This window comes from Dunckerocampus dactyliophorus, chromosome 14 (genome assembly GCF_027744805.1).
Source record: "Dunckerocampus dactyliophorus isolate RoL2022-P2 chromosome 14, RoL_Ddac_1.1, whole genome shotgun sequence".
Lineage (NCBI taxonomy): Eukaryota > Metazoa > Chordata > Actinopteri > Syngnathiformes > Syngnathidae > Dunckerocampus > Dunckerocampus dactyliophorus.
This window is the reverse complement of record NC_072832.1, coordinates 8524123-8542183: the sequence shown is the minus strand read 5'-3', so window position 1 is coordinate 8542183 and position 18061 is coordinate 8524123. Positions and strand designations below refer to the sequence as shown.

The 18061-nt window shown below is 45.2% G+C and overlaps 2 protein-coding genes across 5 annotated transcripts in view; one reads left to right on the top strand and one right to left on the bottom strand.

The window, feature by feature from the left end:
* The window catches only part of marchf8 (membrane-associated ring finger (C3HC4) 8), a 91897-nt gene that overhangs the window by 39341 nt on the left and 34495 nt on the right, over positions 1-18061 (bottom strand). The window lies entirely within an intron of this gene.
* LOC129194285 (uncharacterized) lies at positions 10134-17951 on the top strand. Its single transcript, XM_054799418.1, has 2 exons — positions 10134-12387; positions 15921-17951. Exon 2 carries the CDS (start codon positions 15957-15959, stop codon positions 17034-17036), a length of 1080 nt encoding a protein of 359 aa, XP_054655393.1. The 5' UTR covers positions 10134-12387; positions 15921-15956; the 3' UTR covers positions 17037-17951.

Below are 18061 nucleotides of genomic sequence, written 5' to 3'. Positions count from 1 at the left end.
ACTTATCTGTACAAAGCACTGTATGAGTTGCTGGCATCAGCATTTTCCATACATGAGTCATGTTGACTTTCAACAACAAGTTGTGTTACATGATATTAATTCATGTTAATATTTACTACGACTGGCTAGCATGTCTGCCCCACAGGTCAAGAGCTCAGGGTTGGAATCTCAGGTCAGCCTCTTCAATGCGCTACAATGAACAAAAAGCTCACAACACAAACTGTTGAATTCCAGTTTAAATCTTCTTCAAGTCCAGTTTAACAAAGAGATGCAAGTCTGCTCTACACTCACCCATTTACACAGCATTCCACCTCAATCCACTGATGACTGGTCAAAACGTTTAAATAAATGTGTCTCCCATACTTGTACTTTCCTCCTCAACGCCCCTCCCCCCAAAAAAACACATAAAAGGAGTCACCATTTGCCTTCCAGATAAATACGGTCCATAGCAGCAGTGGCAATTTCCATCTAAAGGCTGCTCATCTAACATCATGCCCAGCTTTCACTCAAAGGAACATTTACATTTTGAATGCCTGAAAATACTTAAAGCCCTGAGCTCAGAATGTCAGTGAAAAAAAGGGAAAATTTAAATGTACAATATTTCTGATTTAATTAGCCGTGGATCCCCTGGTAATTGCAAACATGACAAGCTGGAGACTTGGAGCCAGGGAACATTTCTTATTTGCATTAGTGGTGGGAGGATGAAACTAATCTGAAGATTGAGATGCAGCGTAAGTAGGCTGCTTGGAAAGTACAGGTTGTGCTCGTTTTGCGGCGTTTTGTGGTTGCGAATGCACTCCGGTATGTGATTAATACCGCGCAAAAAGAAAAAGAACTAGTTTATGTGCGCGTGGCCCAAGAATACGTAGGTGGAGTAATGCGTAGTCACGCCGCCCGAGGAAGGACAATGTCACTTTTGTGCTTTTCAACTTTAACCTTTATTGTGTCTCCCCGGCATGAGTCAGACTCCTCTGGTGTCAGCGCGTAAAAGAAAATGAAAGCGAAATTTAAAATGTGAAGGCAAATTAGACATTGTAGAAGCGGTCCGAGCTGCTCAAACGCTGCGGGCCATCATAAAAGGATAAAAACGGTATCCTTGAACATGGGAAAGGATCGATCACTATGAAATGGACAGCGATAACTAAGCAGCGTAGTGGTTTCAATGTTGATATCAGCGTGTCCCTCTCTTGCAATGCCCCTTTCAGTGTCCAAGACAACCACAGGGATCCAAGTATCTATTTTTATTCAAGTTTTAATCGCATTTAATATTTTATTACTCTGTTTTACGTGACCTTCATGTGTCCTCTGTACTGTGTGAGTGACTTAGGTGTTAACTTAAGTACACTTTATGAACGAGTTCCGACTAACTTGCATTGCAGTCTTAAGACCGAAACTCGATCGTAACCCGAGTACCACCTGTAAAAGAAGCTCTGCAAAGACACACCTTTTGCGCTACCGCCCTCTTCTGGCGGGGTCCTGCGGAATCCCCTCAAACAAGCACAGTTATATAAAAAAAGTGAGAGCCTAATGCTAAGTTAAACAAAAAAAAGTGGATATTTGGGACTGTAACAACCATCTATTTCCTATTTAATTCAAGCCAATTTTAAAACCCCCATATAATAGAGAGAGGGCCTTAACATATAGCAGTATTGGTGGAGACATAATACGTGTGGTACACAACTTCTCTCCTCAAGGTAACAAGACCCTCTTCTGTGTCATTGTTTGACCTCAATCTAAAACACGGGTCGTCCTCTACGAACCCATCCTCTCAGCTTAACTGCACTAATATATTGCTACTCTAAATCTTCCCACTTTGCTCTCCCTTCTCTTGACACCACAAAATGTTGGCTTCTGATACAAACAAGTTTGAAATACCAACAAGGCGAGGGCCACACCTCAGATCGCATGGATCACAACGCAAAACCTCCATGAAGGCTTCAACACACGCAGCCGCCTGACATTTTAACATTTTGGGTATAAGCACAAACAGATCTGAAAAAGATTTGATGTGAGATGTGATTTTGCTTGCTAAACTGCTAGCAAATGGGCAATCAGGATCAGATCCAGATGAAAAACGGTAAACATTTAATAGGGATATCCATCTATTTTCAATACCGCTTATCCTGTTTAGGATCATGGCAGGAGCCTATCCCAGCTGTTATAGAGGGTTGAAAAGGCCACTGCATCCTGGACTGATCACCAAAATTGATCCCAAAACCAGCTGCACCAAAGCCAACTATGTTAGTCACTCAACTACCAATGACTTTATAATCATAAAATAATAATAATTAGAGCTTTCAAAGTTAATGCGATAATAACATGTTAGCACAAATTCTCAATAACGACACTATTTTTTTAACGCACTATGTTTGACCCTCGGCCCACACCTAGTTTAGGGAAACGCAACAATGCTGCAGTTGATGTTGAGCCACGAGTGGGAACGGAAATCATGCAGAAATGGACCAAGAAAATGGTATTTTGAATGGCAAGTTTAGCCTGAAAGCCTTGGAAAACAGGACGTGCACCCTGGAGATGATCAGGAGTGTTCATAGAAATCAAGAGGCACTGAGAGATGTCCTGGCACTGCATGCATCCAGCGTCACTGCACACACTGGAACTGAAAGTCAAGTAGCTGTAGACAGTGCTGGCGCGCTGGAGGTATTTTTTATTGCCATTTATACAGTGGTACCTTGACAAACGAGTCTCCCAACTAACAAGTTTTTTTGTTGTTGTTGTTTTTTTTTTAAATTGCGAGACAAAATTTGGGTTACGAGCTGCTAGTTACCGGCAGGCATAGCCCAAGACAGCTTTGTGAAGGGCTTGTCATCTTAGTATGCAGGAGCAAATGCGGAAGTGAGCACGCAAGCACAGCGCTCAATGTGACAGCAGTAAAGGCTCGCAAGTTAATTTATTAGCGTCACATACATATTACACTTAAAGACTAATCTTTGTGTTTTTATTAGTTACTAATGTCAACATTTTAGCGTTTTCTAGTTACATTATGCGTGGAACTGTGTGAACTCCCCTTCTGCTTGAAACTGTCCACTATTGTCCCGGTTACCAAAAAACCTTCCATCCATCACAGGATCGAATGACTACAGACTGGTGGCCCTGACGTCTGTGGTCATGAAATCATTGGAGAGAATTCCCTGTAGTTTGCTTACCAGCCGAACAGGTGTGTCGAGGACGCAGTGAACATGGGGCTGCCTCCCATCTTTATTTCCTTCAGAACTTGCGTAACGTCAGTGGACATTCCAAAACGCTCGCTTATATTAACAAGCGGTAAAACACAACATGGTGTAAACACACCCACGCACAGTGAGTCGCACTAGCATGCTCTGCTAAACTAAGCTAACCCCGTCGGCTTCGAAGCTCACTCCATAAGAGGTGAGTTCCAAAGGTTTTTTTTTTTGCCAACTTTCACTGGTGTTTCAGGTGGCCGTTTGGACATGTTTCATCCGGGAGGGGGTAGGTTAATGTTTGTGAGCGTGGCGGTTCGCTGAGGAAATACTTCCCCACACAAATGTTCCTTGACACTGTGTCAATTTCTGCGAGATTCCGTGTTTAACAGTAGATTCCATTTTTATTGGCCAGTTCTGCGATTTCGGTCGCAAAAATTACAGGGCCCTAACTTGGCATTCATGTTTCCCTTCATGAACCATAGCTCCAAAGTGCCTGGAGCACTTGTGCAGCCCCAGACAATGGTGCTACCACTACCATGCTTGATTGAAGGCAGGACAACTATCCCAGCACTCACCTGCGTTGCCAGATAGACAATACTGTCTGTCCCTTGAAGACACACTAATGAAAATGGTTGCCAAAATGTGAGGGGTGTACTACATTTTGTGCGATACTGTGTATAATTCTTAATTCTTCGCCCAACGTACAGTACTTTTTATTCATATTACATTTTCCATCTCCACCCAGAGTGTTATTTCCAGAAAAAAAAATGTCAACACACTAAAAATGCTGTCACTCAATTGCCGCACAGTAATGGAGTGCAAGGACTGGTCAGTGAAAGAAAAGGTTGCCTATTAAGCCTCACTTTGACATAGTGCTCCACTTCACATCTGCGTAGGTCGTCAGACAAGAGAAATTAGATGAGGTGAAGAGGAGCCGACTACATTTTCCAGCTGGTCGTTTGATAAGATGAACTCGTAAGATGGCCCACACGCCAACCTTTGCATTTCTATCTCATTGGACCGCTATATCAAAAATACTCTTCTATGCCCAATCATTTGTATTTTTTGCACTAACTGAACATTTATGCTGGATCAGCTCATTCAAGTACAAAATAACGCTGCTCATCTTGCTGTCACGGTTTACACATTTTTTGTGTGAAAACAGCTCTTGAGGAAGGGAAGGTTTTTCTGGATTGAATGATGCTGTAATCTAATGTCTAACAGGGAGCAGATGGTGTGATACTTGCCTGATGATATGATTTGGATTTTGAGCCAATAGTCCGCACAACACATGCAGTCTTTTCAATGTTGCAGCCTTGCGTTAACACAGTTGCGTGTTAAAAGGGTGCTTACCACATTGCCTTTACACTTAAATGTTTTACGATGCCCGGAACTACTTCATTAATGTTTTCCTGTGCAGAAATTAGTTGAGAAGTGAATCTGATTGTGTTTGAAATGGCAGCACAGCAAACTTTGCTGCAACCCAGTCTGGTGGCGGCCACAGAGCGAAATCCATCATGTGTATGTTGGTGCAAGTGTTCATAGACTCGAGCGTACTGTGAGCGGAGCGCACTCTGCGAGGAATGTCTGCAGTCATCAGAGCCTTCATAGTCGAGTGCACTGCCGGCCGCATTGTAGTTTCCTGTGAGATTTTCATGAAACATTTTCCACAAACCTTGCACGTTGTTTACATTTTTTCTGTCATGGCGTCCGACACTGACAACAAGGAAGAAGAGCTGCTCTGCCTGCTGGCTTTGCAAAGCAGTGGAATAACAAATCTGTCTCCCGTAATTTCCCCTCCGCACTGCACACTGCCTTATCATTGCCCAGTGTTTGAGCAATTGCTTTCCAAGAGTTTTTTGTTAGTCCTTGTACTCTCTGTGAGCGGTCGTAAAGATGTTGGTACTTCCGTACCTCATTTGCAAGTCTCTCTTCAGAGCTCATCTCCATGGCTCTCTGGCTCTGTTCCAGTGCTCCAATTGCAAACTAGTGTCACCTTAAAAACAGGCGTGACATGCATTTTGTGCGCACGGGGCTTGCAGACGTCCGCTTCAAGTCTGCGTGGACCTCTGCGGTGTCTGTTCTGTGTGCATTTCGCCAGAGTATGTTTAGGCCTTTAAAATCCAACACAACCTACAATATTGACAGGCAGGGTTTTATAACAGACTGTCCCACGAGTCATGAGAAACTGCAGAGTTTCTTATCAGCTAACCAAAAAAAAATAGCCTCACTGAATTGGATATATCACCCGGATCTGCTTCCTCAATCCAATCAAGATGTGGAGGTCACCCGCGTCAGCGGACAAACAAAGCATCAGAAATTGAAAATGTACACCAGACAGGCGGATCACACACTCAGCAGTCATGCAAGGATGCACACGCGCTTTGAGGATGATGTTCGAGCTGTGTCGCGTTAATAACACGTTCGTGTTGTGACGGTGATCTCAGAGCAAAGAGACCAGCGTGTTCTCTCAACCGGGCACTTTTTTGGCATTTCGGGCACATCTGTGTGACAAAGCACTAAAGCAGTCCATTTGAACCCCAAATGAATGATGGCAGCTGAGATGGGATTTAAATTGAAAAGAAATACAAGAGCAGATCGGAAGCGACTCGGTAAAGTCCTAGGGAGGTGGTTACCATGGAAATGACAAAATTCCCTCACCCCGTTTGCCCTCCTTCACGCTCATGCTGCCACGCTGCTGGGAGACATAGTCATGTTTCGCACATGGCTCGCGTTAGTCAAATCTATTTGTGTGCACGAGGGAGAACGCAGGCCGGAAAGATATCAGGAGGCAGGAAAAAAATACTACCTTTCAAAGTAAGTAAAAAAATAAAAATCTGATTATCATCGCCGCAAGCAGAGTGACCCAAGGCGACAGATAATAGAGCAACAATCAGCCGGCATGGGCCTGCGTGGAGGTTGTTGCTGGCTTAAACAAATGCAGTAGTCAAAGCAATGTGACTACTCTTATGAACTGGTTTTGCCAAAGAAAAGACATCTTTCTCATTCAAATGCTGCTTGATTTTTGCCAGCGTGGAAACCTGACAGAAGCTATGCATATCAGTGATTAAGAATTTGGTTGAAATGTATTAAAATTGAGGCAAAAGTTCCTTGCTTTGCTGTTGATTTAGTCTTAACTAGTTTGCTGTCAAAGTTGCCTATACTGGACAGTCAAACTTTTTTCCTACACTACAAATACACTGTTAAGAATGTAAAAAGACATAATAATAATACAAATTTGAAGCGTGTTGTCCAAAATCTAGCCTCGATGCCGTAATTTAAGACAGTTCAACCCGCTGTTTTGTGGGTCTGTAGCTTTAATGCTAATGAGCTGTGTTTGTCCACACCTGTCTTCGACAGAGTGCGTGGCTCCAATAAGTGCTATTGCGTACTTCATCGCCTTTTTACATTCACACTTTTTACATATACACTGTAACTCTACTTGTTCAACGTAACAAAAGTCATCACATTCAACAACGTAACATTAAGGAGTGGGACAGGACGACACATACATTAGCATTGCTAGCATAGCCATGTGAGCTACAGTGTTAATATTACACTTTAACAGCAACATCACGCTCGGTTAGCCTATTCACGGATGAAAAACCAGATTAAGGCTGATGCTTCAGCACTGTAAGCGATGCCGACTGGCTCCTCGCCCTCCCAACCCTCCGGCGGAGCCTGCCGTGCATCTCCAAAAAATTCTAGCGTATCATTTCCAGGTTTCCTTCCTTCAAAAGCACCAAAAAGGCTGCCAGAACAAGACAATGGCGCAAATTGACGAGCGCTTCATAGGAATATCATGTCAATATTCGTGGTTTTGATGCAACATGTACAAAAAATGTGACTGATGTTCCACATCCAGTAGTTCCAGCTCCAACAATGATCTGGATGACGTTTCAGTCGTCATTACTCTCCACTACACAAGAGAGCTGTGGTTGCGCACTCGCAGGAAAACACGGCCCCTAGCGTTTTGGGAGAGAATTGCACGATAGAATTGTAATAGAATCAAAACGTCGTTAGAAGGGCCGGGGTAGTGACGACGCTGAAGCATAATTCAGCCTTTACAGCTCCTTATGTCTGTGGCTGACTGACGGATAATTGGAAAAGCTCCTGCTTTTTTGCCAAGCTGCCCTCTGTGATGCAGTGGGAGTATACACAGGGATGGCTCATCTGGCTCGGTGCGGGTCAGAGGTGGTATGAAAAGCAACTGCACCAAAGTCAAGCAAACAAGTGAGGGAGATGGTAGATTTTTCTCACATTTGATGCTCATAAACAGGCTCTAGGGGATATATGATATCGTTAGAATGTTGCATAATAGGCCAACTCTAAATGACATGGTGTGCATTCACACTGGCGATTAATTGATTTAAAAGTGTTTATCTTAGATCACCTGATGGTGTTCTTCCTGTGAAAGAGCACACACTTGAAAAAAATGAGGCACAGACAAAACATCTCCCACTGGGAAAGATATTTTCTCCATTCTGCCAACACATGGTTCTGTATTACACTGACCTTAAACCCCCACTTATCTAACAGGATGTGCCAAATATTTAGAGTAGCGACAACAGCTCTTTTTTTTTTTCCAGTGAAGAGAAGTCTGCAGCCACCAGCTATCCGACTCTGCAGCCAATCAGGCTGCAAAAAGGCTCGAGTTGACAGTTTGTTTCACGACAGTGAACGCAATACTGCATTCAACTTTTGGAGAATGTGAAGGAAACAATTGGGCAGGTGAGACTTCAACATTGTGGTATCACAGGGACGTAAGCCTGTCCTCGCTTCTCAGTACAGTATGGCGACAATAGGTCTAGTGTAGTCTCACGTGCAAGGAAGCATGCTCTAGACCAGGGGTCTCAAACACAATTTACCTGGGGGCCGCTGGAGGTAGAGTCTGAGTGAGGCTGGGCCGCATCAAGTATTGGGAGTAGGGCTGGGAATCTCGGGGTACCTCACGATACGACACGTGATACATGGCTCACAATAACAATAATATCTTGATACAGTAATAGGGTGAATCAAAGAAATAATTTCAGAGTTTATATTTTGCTGCATTCAGCTGGGATAGGCTCCAGCTTACCCGTGACCCTAATGAAGACAAGCGGTATAGAAAATGGGTGGAATTTTTTTTACCACATTTTTTAAGTGATTCACTCACTCTTAGTTCTGTGCAGGCTTATGTGTGCATCCTACGAGTAACATTGGCTTGTCACAGGCCGTATTACAGTCATCTTTGAAGACAAGTCGCGGGCCGCAAAATGTGACTCGGCGAGCCGCAAATGGCCCACGGGCCACAAATTTGAGACCCCTGACTTAGACCTTGTGGGCCGCATATAGAGTAGTCTTTCCTGTCAAGTCACGGGCCGCAAAATGTGACTCGGCAGGCCGCAAATGGCCCACGGGCCACAAATTTGAGACCCCTGACTCAGACCTTGTGGGCCGCATATAGAGTAGTCTTTCCTGTCAAGTCACGGGCCGCCAAATGTGACTTGGCGGGCCGCAATTGGCCCGCGGGCTGCAAGTTTGAGAGCCCTGCTCTAGACAGTTTAATTATACAGTGGTTAACTTACTCTTACACTTTTTACACTATAATAGTTACCATTGATTTCAAACAGGGGTGTCCTAATATTTTTCCACCGAGGGTCACATATTGAAAAATGAAAGGATGCGAGGACCAATTTGATATTTTGTAAACCAACACATGCAGATATACAGAATAGTAAGAAGCGTATTTTTAGTATCAACTTCGCTCTTTCCCCTCATTTTGCTGCGTTTGGTAAAATGTGTTCTCATAATATTATGACTTCATTCTCAAAATATGTTTTGTTTTGTGTGTTTCCCAATATATGAAGACTTAAAAAAAAAAAATTTTCTTTAATTTTTCAAATAGTAAAATTACATTATTTTTCCTCATGTTTGTTTTAGGAAAATTTCAACCTTTTTTTGCTGGAATATTACTTTTTTCCTCTTAATATTTTGGTCTTTATTCTCATAAAATTACAGCTGTTATTTTAATTTCTGCTGTTTTTTTAATTTCCAACTATTTCAACATTTTTTTTGTACTTTATTCTGGTAAAATTACAGCTATTTTCCCACCATTTCTGCTGTTTTTTTTTTTTTTATTTTTCCAATTATTTAAACATTCTTGTAAATTTTCTTCCAATAATATTTTGACTTTATCCCAATAATAATTTTTGCCCAACCTAATTTTCCAAAAATTACTATATTTTGTTTTGTGTGTTTCTCCTAATATTAAGACTTTGAAAAATTGTCTCTTTTCTTGAATATTTCAACATTATGCCACTAAAATGTTATTTTCCCGCATAATATCAGGTCATTCTCTTAAAAATTCAGACTTTTTCCCGTTCGATTCTAACTTTTTTTCTCTTATTATTTTATTCTTATTACTTTATTCTTTTCTGCTGTTTTTTGTTGTTTTCTTATTAAACTGCACCTTTTTTAATTTTTTTATTTTGCCCATCATCCACAAGCTTTTCTGTGAGACATGAACACACGCCTCTCTTTTCTGTGCGTTCTAAAGATATAAAGACAGATAAAAACAGGAAGGAAATTGCGATAAAAAGAGTCTCCACAAACCAACAAGGTTTAATGCTTTTATATCCATGCTGTAAACATGTAGTAACAGGTACATTCATGATAGCATGTAACACTTGCAGTATTTTGCTGTACTTTGATCATTTTAAGTATTACCAGAACTTCCTTCCTGGGCGCATTGATTTCACAGCTAGTGTTAACTTTTCCAAACACCAAAACAAAAACACAGCAGCGTTGATGGCAGCGCCAATATGTAGCGTTATCTTTTAGTCGTGGCGTGAGGCATTGTGAGCGAGGCGCTGACGCACTACGAGCGAGTGTGTGGTGAAGCTAGTTGCTAGCGGCTAGTAGCTAGCCACTACACCAGTCACGTAGTTCTACGGCATAACAATGTGAAGGGTTTTATATCTCATTTGTGTTCTTATTATATGCATATTAATCTGCTAAGCCGCTCACATCCATTTTATACAGGTAGTCACACAAAACACATAGTGTTCTCATGGCCTGCGCTCATTACCTCATCTACACATACCTCACAACTGATAAGCAGCTCAAGGAGAGTACTCAAACTACAGCAACATCCTGCTTACAGCAGCTGGTTGACCTTCACAACGAACAAAGGCCCACTTCTCACATCGGCGGGTGCCACCCCACTTTGCTGATTGGTCCTCAGGGACTACAACACCACACCTCCAGAGACATCTAATTGGTCCTCGGGGACTACAACACCACACCTTCAGCGGCATCTGATTGGCTCTCCAACATCTACAGTGACGGGCGCTGTCTTCTCCCATTGGCTGAGGATCAACATGCATTTGCATCTACAAATGTATAAAGGCCGGGCAGGGATAGTTAGCTGTGCTCTTCCTGTCTGACCCTGTATTAAGACCAACCTCTGTGTAGGCCTATAGGGAAAGACGCTAGGCCCGGAGCTCCGATTGTATTAGGTTTGTTTGTCAGGGATAAATATATCTATGGCTTGCTCAGAAAGTCTCATGTAGTATTTCTCCTCCGACTTCGACACCCACAAGGATCAGGGAATCCTTCAACTTGGCGCCCAACGTGGTTGGAGGGGGATAGTGGTGTCTTAGTGATCGAATTCTCACTTCGGTGATCGAATTCTCACTCGACCTGTGACGACAATACTTCGATCTTCCACTTGGCCGGCCATCTAAAAGGTAACGCAGGAAACCTGTTACATACGAATTTCTGCTATTGATGATATCAAATTGAAAGTGGAAGTAAGAATATTGTGGTATATTCACAGGTTTCGTTAATATCAATTATATTTGTTTTAATTGTAGTTCTAATCAGTGTCGCTTGTTGCTTATTTTACCTATTTCTTTCCTATTTTATATTACTTACATTGTATTGAAGATAGTGACGTCACGTGGTCTGGGACCACAGTGGTCAGGGACCACAGTAGTCTGGGACTACTAAACCGGAACGCGTAAGTGGTCGGGGACCACCGTAGTCGGGGACTACGAGTAGTAAAGGGGCAGAACGTCTACCGGGACAGTAACGCTTTTACTACAGGGGCCGGGGTTGGGGTCGCTCCCCAATCATCGCTCCAAATAAGGACTGGGTCCTACTGATTATATCAGGGCAGGTATTGGATATCGCTGAATAATCGGGTTCGGTAAATTCTACACCAAATAGCGGTGATAAATAGAATTTGCATGAATGCTTGGTAGTCCACTAACGGGCAGTGGATGAACACTTCTTAGCGTTTAACTTTTTGGACCTTCTCGAAATTACATAGTGGGTGGGTGACCAGACCTTAAGTCTAATAACCGTCGTGAATAAAGTTGTGTCTGACAGAATATTGGCAACTGTGGTTCGGGAGACGTCGTTCTCCACTGTCAGACACCTAAAAGCAGTGTTTTTTTATCTTGGCCTTGCTTATTTGTGCTTTGTCTTGAATATTGGTGTTCGTATTTGTCTATTTGTATTGTTGTTTGGGTGAAGTTGTAAGAATGTATGGTGAGTTTGACAGGGAGTGTAATGAATGGGATATGTGTGGGGGCGCCCCGGTGATGAGTGGTTCCGAGTTGTTAGACTTGGTGGAAAAAACAGGTAGTGAGTAGTGGAAAGACAAGTGTCGAGTGGTCGTGATGAAAAGGATAAAGACAAGGACAAGAAAGTTATGTAGAAAATTTGGACAGAATGTGGCGGTGAGCATTGTAGAAATATAGTGGAAGTGCAGGGAAAGATAAGGAAAAGGGAAGTTGACATAGTGAAAGAAATGTCGAGATTAGAAGTAGATATCGAACAGGCGAGTGTGTTGAAGAGAGGCAAGCTGAAACAGGAATTAAAAGAGTTGGATGAACTACGGCGAATGATACATTTAATGGGGATGGCCAGTTTGGCTTTGGCTGCCCCCTACGTATATGGCTAAAGTTACATCAGGCAAAAAGAAGTCGGCGCCTCCGACCGCGCCGCCGCCGTATGTTCATACACAGAGTGGTATTTATCCCACTCTCTATTTCAAGGCGAATTGGACTTGAACGGAGATGACGTAGCCACTCCGATCCCCACATTGCAACAAGCTAGACAACGTCACCCCGCGGAAACCGCGCCACCGGTTGGTGACCCTTCCACTGTACCTCGCACAGAGGCTGAATGGAACATATCACAAGTCAGACTAGCACAGGCGGATGCGGGGAACAACCCACCGTCACAATCGCGAATAGCAAAACGGATTGACAATTCTAACATTTTGCCAGATACCCAACGTACCAGGCGACGTACAGCGGCCCCCACATCTGTTAAACCCAAATGCGATGATGCAGGAGTCGTATACAAATCCATATCTGAGTCGGAAGATGACGACGGTGTCCTGCAAAAGGCGGCACCCGTTCTTCTTCCTTCCACCCCCTCACCATACGTTGACGGGAGCGGGGGACTCGCCTAAAAACTACCATGCCATTACGTGTTGATAGTGGCGGCAACCATACCGAATATACACCTTTTTCCATCACAGACATAGACGGTCTCAGTAAAAAAAAACAAACTACCACCCATAAGTGGCGGTGCAGACGCGTGGATTGATGCTGTGTTACAGGCTGCAGGCCTCAGTTTGGCTTGGGGGGACATTCGCTGTTTGTTGTCTGCTGCCATGATACCCTCACAATTTAGCACTTTGCTACAACGAGCTGGAATGTTAAAATACTTCAGTACATGAGCCGTTTGGGCCATTTGCTCGTCCTCTATTTGCTGCCTTGAGGGAGGAGTTTCCACATGAACAGCGGACTTTCCCCACTGTCTTTGCACGGAGTGGCGAGGTAGATCCAACCACATATTATACTAACTGTATGCGTGACTGGACCACTGCCACTGGGTGTAATCATTTGAACAGTTCTCCCATGACAGCGTTTTTTAGAACTGCTATTCATTCTGGCATGCCTACACCTGTGTCGGACAAGCTCAATGATGTCCCAAATTTGCTGTCCTCACCTGAGGCGGACTTTAAGTCCACATTATTCCATCACATGCGCAGACACCGGGAGGACGAAAGTGCAAAGACCAAAACAAATACTGAATTGGCTGTACAGTTACTGAAATTACAGTTGGCTGAAGCACGTGCAAAAAGCACTGTACAAAAGAAGGAAGCAAAACCTGCTAGTGTGATGTGGCAGGGGCGGGGTGGTACAGCTGGTCGGGGAAGAGGAAGAGGTAACATGTCGCAGGGCTTCAGTGGCTGTTTCGTGTGCGGCGCCATGGATCACTGGGCTCGCAGCTGCCCACAACGCCGCTACATGCAAGGTCCACAGCAGCAGCAAGTGTGGGGCCTGCCACCACAACAGGGCCCACCCCAACAACAGGCGATGGCACCCGCCAGAGGGCGTGGCCATCCATTTGCTCAACGCCCGCCCATGCAGCAGACCCTACCTGCTGGTCAATACTATGTCGACCAGGGTGATGACCTCAACTACTATCAGGCCTAGGGAGGCCTGGGAGGCCCCAAGAGCAGGGAAACAGCAGACCCCATGCTCTTGTTCACAGTGGACAATAAGGCAATCAAAGGACTTGTAGATACGGGGGCGACACATTCTGTCATCAATGTTCCACGGTCACCACACCAGATTACGTCATGCTGCGTACCTCTGGTTGGCTTCTCGGGGAAACGACGTCTGCTGCCATTCACTGTTGACCTACCAACTGATTTTGCTGGGACACGTTTTACACACGCTTACATCCATGCCACGGATGCACCTGTGTGTTTGATCGGAAGAGACATTCTCAGTGCTGCAAACGCCACCATCATGTGTACTGACAAGGGACTCACACCAACGTTACCAAATGGTGTAACGTTGGACTGCAACGGCAGCCCTCGAGGTGGCTAATATCTGCCAGCCGACATCCGCTCCGGACAGTGTGCTGACAGCTTATGAGATGTGGAAGCCTTGGATCCTTTCCCGGGCTGTCTACCTGCCTACTGTAACATCACCACATTGCACATTGTTAAATCGAAAACACTGTTTGGGTGCTAAACTCTTCTTGTATCTTTGCAGGACCTGAGGGGGTGGCGTCTTCCGTCTACTTTGTAGAAGTGTTGGAACAGGCTTGGTTCCATGGAGGTCCAGCGTCAGTACCTCACATCTCTTTGGCTGTGGCACCTGGTCACGAACAGAGGGCCTTAGGTCCCATGGTCAAACGGTTGTTAGCCGCAACTGACTGGACGCCGTCCCCTGATCTCCCACAAGTGCACTTTTCTCCGTCTGAGTCAGCGTATCGCATATTTGGTCAGTTCAAAGACCCATCGTTGGTCCAACATCAGCTGATTGACCGACACATGCGCAAAGAGCTCACTGATCATGATTTGTCGGCACCCATGCTTGACAGCATCCCTGAGGGGGTGTGGTCAACGGGTCCCTTTGACATGGGCTTCTGTTCATCTGTCACTTCTATTACACTTGAGGTGCAAGAGAATCCCATTGTGTTCCGACCTCAATATAGGTGGCCTCCTGAGGCAGACGAGGGAATGGCACAGGCCTTGGCGGGTCTGTGGGACGCAGGGGTGTTGGAACACTTGGACCCGGAGTGGCCCACACCCCTCCGCCCTGTTTTGAAAGCCGACGGCGAAAGCTACCGTATGGCGCACGACTTACGTGCTGTTAACGATGTCACTCTGACGCCGGTGCTTCCGGTACCTGACCCTCACAGGATCCTGTCCTCCCTGTCTCCCTCATTCCAGTGGTTCTCGGTGATTGACCTGGAAAATGCATTTTTCTGTCTCCCGCTCCATCCAGACTCACGAAAGTATTTTGCTTTTACATATCATGGCCAGCGTTATCAGTACAAGCGCATGCCACAGGGCTTTAAAAACAGCCCCGGTTTGTTCAACTACCACCTGCGTCAGGCCTTGTCCGGCCTACAGCTCCAGGAGGGGTGCCTGTTGGTCCAGTACGTGGATGACGTTGTACTTGCCTGTGATTCAGCTGACGTCTACCTATTGGCTACTCAAACCCTGTTGACGGAGTTGCATAAACTCGGGTTCAAGGTGTCACGCAAGAAACTGCAGTGTTGTCGTCGTATTGTCACTTTCTTGGGTCGCGTTCTCTCCGCGTCCGGTTATGCCATGTCTATAGCCCATAGGACGGCTGCTGTCGCCCTCTGGTGACCTCCATGCAGCTTCCGCAGTTGTCCAGTTTGACCCTGTGGCTAACACCTTCCACACTGTGTATACTGATACTGTGTTTTCTACTCCTTCTGCTCAGGCTGCTGACCTGGCTGCTAAAACCGCGGCGGGTTATAACACTTCTTCCGCCGCTTCTATGTGTGTTGTGCAGACGCCTCCTGTCCATTTGACGGGCTGCTTCCAGCGCAGCCCGTGAGGGGGGGGGTAGTGGCAATGTCGATGCTGGCCCAAGTTCTGGGAGGGCCGCCCCCGCCTCCTCCAACTGAAGCCGATAAACATCTGGTTGATGACAACACACACACCTATGCTGATACTGATGACCATATACAACATAAATACAAACGTGCTCGCTTACTTAGACAATATACATATGCGTGCTTTGCTTTGCTCAGATTGTAATGTGTATTTTGGTTCCCTTGCTGATTGTTTTGTTCCTCACAGCTTACCACTGGACCCCTAGTGGGGATAACCCATTGGATGTATCCTTTGTGCTGTCCGCAGGAATATCGGGACAGTTCAACAACTGGCTGCTGTTGGCCGAGCAGGCGGGAGGAACCAAGACCGGAGATTGTTTGGCATGCATGGGTGCCAGACCATTGTTGCGTGTTGTCCCCACTGCGATCACTGAGCAGTGTGTCATCCAGTTGATGAACACTTCCACCGCCTCCTCGACCAGCACCAGTTCAGCAGGTTCCCCAAAGTGTACCCAATTTGACCTCGTTCATCCAGTCATCTCTGAAATGTGCGGCAGGCCTATTTTCAATAGCTTGGTGGTATCCAATAATTTTACTTGCTTTAATGTCTCCACAGGAAACCTGTTTGTGCAGCCTGGCGTCAATGCATCTTGGTGTCTAAATACCACTCAGGTGGGCGGCTACTTTAAGCCGGTTATTCGTGCGGATGTCTGGTGGTGGTGTGGCGGTTCCGGTGTCACAGATAGGTTGCCCACTAACAACATGACTGGCCTTTGTGCCCTGGTTTCATTTATACTGCCTATGGCTATTTTGCCTTTGGACATTGATCATTTGATTCATAGTGCAACCTCTGTGGGATCGCACCTCATGACCACCTCGTCCCACTGTTCCAAACGTGATACATCTTCTCCTTGGTTGGAGGCTCCTAATCCGACATACATTGACGCCATTGGAGTGCCTCGTGGTGTTCCTGACGAATATAAATTGACTAATCAAGTCACTGCTGGATTCGAATCTATCTTGCCGTGGGTTACAGTTAATAAAAATGTTGATCGCATTAATTACATTCATTACAACTTGCAGCGTTTATCCAATCAGACCGAGGAAGCCTTCAGAGCGGTGAGCGACCAATTACGAGCCACATCTCTCATGGCCTTCCAGAATCATATTGCCCTAGACATGTTATTGGCTGAAAAACATGGAGTTTGTGCAATGATTGGCACTGAATGTTGCACACTTATTCCTAATAATACTGCACCGGGTGGCCGACTGACCCATGCCATCAATGGTCTCAAAGCACTTAACGTGCGAATGAAATCGCATGTGGGAGTGGACACCAGCCTTTGGGACCGGTTGACGAGCTTCTTTGGTAAATGGCAAAAAATTGGCTTCTGGAATTATTATTGCGGTTATGGTTTTCTTCATTTTCTTTGCCTTGTTTGCGTGTTGTTGTATACCTTGTTTTAAGTGCCTTTTCCAGCCTGCCACAATAGGCCTTTTTGGCGATGGTCGAGGTCAGTACCAACTGATCCGGCTTCCGCCACTTCCTGAGGGGGACACGCGAGCTGTGCTTCCTGATCCTGAAAAATAAAGTACTATCTCCTACTGTGTGTTTCTTTGGCCTCTTTCGAGGCCATGAGGGGGAATGAAGGGTTTTATATCTCATTTGTGTTCTTATTATATGCATATTAATCTGCTAAGCCGCTCACATCCATTTTATACAGGTAGTCACACAAAACACATAGTGTTCTCATGGCCTGCGCTCATTACCTCATCTACACATACCTCACAACTGATAAGCAGCTCAAGGAGAGTACTCAAACTACAGCAACATCCTGCTTACAGCAGCTGGTTGACCTTCACAACGAACAAAGGCCCACTTCTCACATCGGCGGGTGCCACCCCACTTTGCTGATTGGTCCTCAGGGACTACAACACCACACCTCCAGAGACATCTAATTGGTCCTCGGGGACTACAACACCACACCTTCAGCGGCATCTGATTGGCTCTCCAACATCTACAGTGACGGGCGCTGTCTTCTCCCATTGGCTGAGGATCAACATGCATTTGCATCTACAAATGTATAAAGGCCGGGCAGGGATAGTTAGCTGTGCTCTTCCTGTCTGACCCTGTATTAAGACCAACCTCTGTGTAGGCCTATAGGGAAAGACGCTAGGCCCGGAGCTCCGATTGTATTAGGTTTGTTTGTCAGGGATAAATATATCTATGGCTTGCTCAGAAAGTCTCATGTAGTATTTCTCCTCCGACTTCGACACCCACAAGGATCAGGGAATCCTTCAACTGTTACTAACATTAAAAACTAGAGAAGCATTCGGAGAGCGTAGACCTCCGCCAGGCGCCATAGTTCCCCCATATTGTGATTCACACCAAAATAATAATCCTCCATTTTTTGGGATCAGTCTGATATTTGGCAGACCCTGTTGGAAACTTGTATTTTTTTGCCAAACCTGTATTTTTTGGCCAAGTGCTC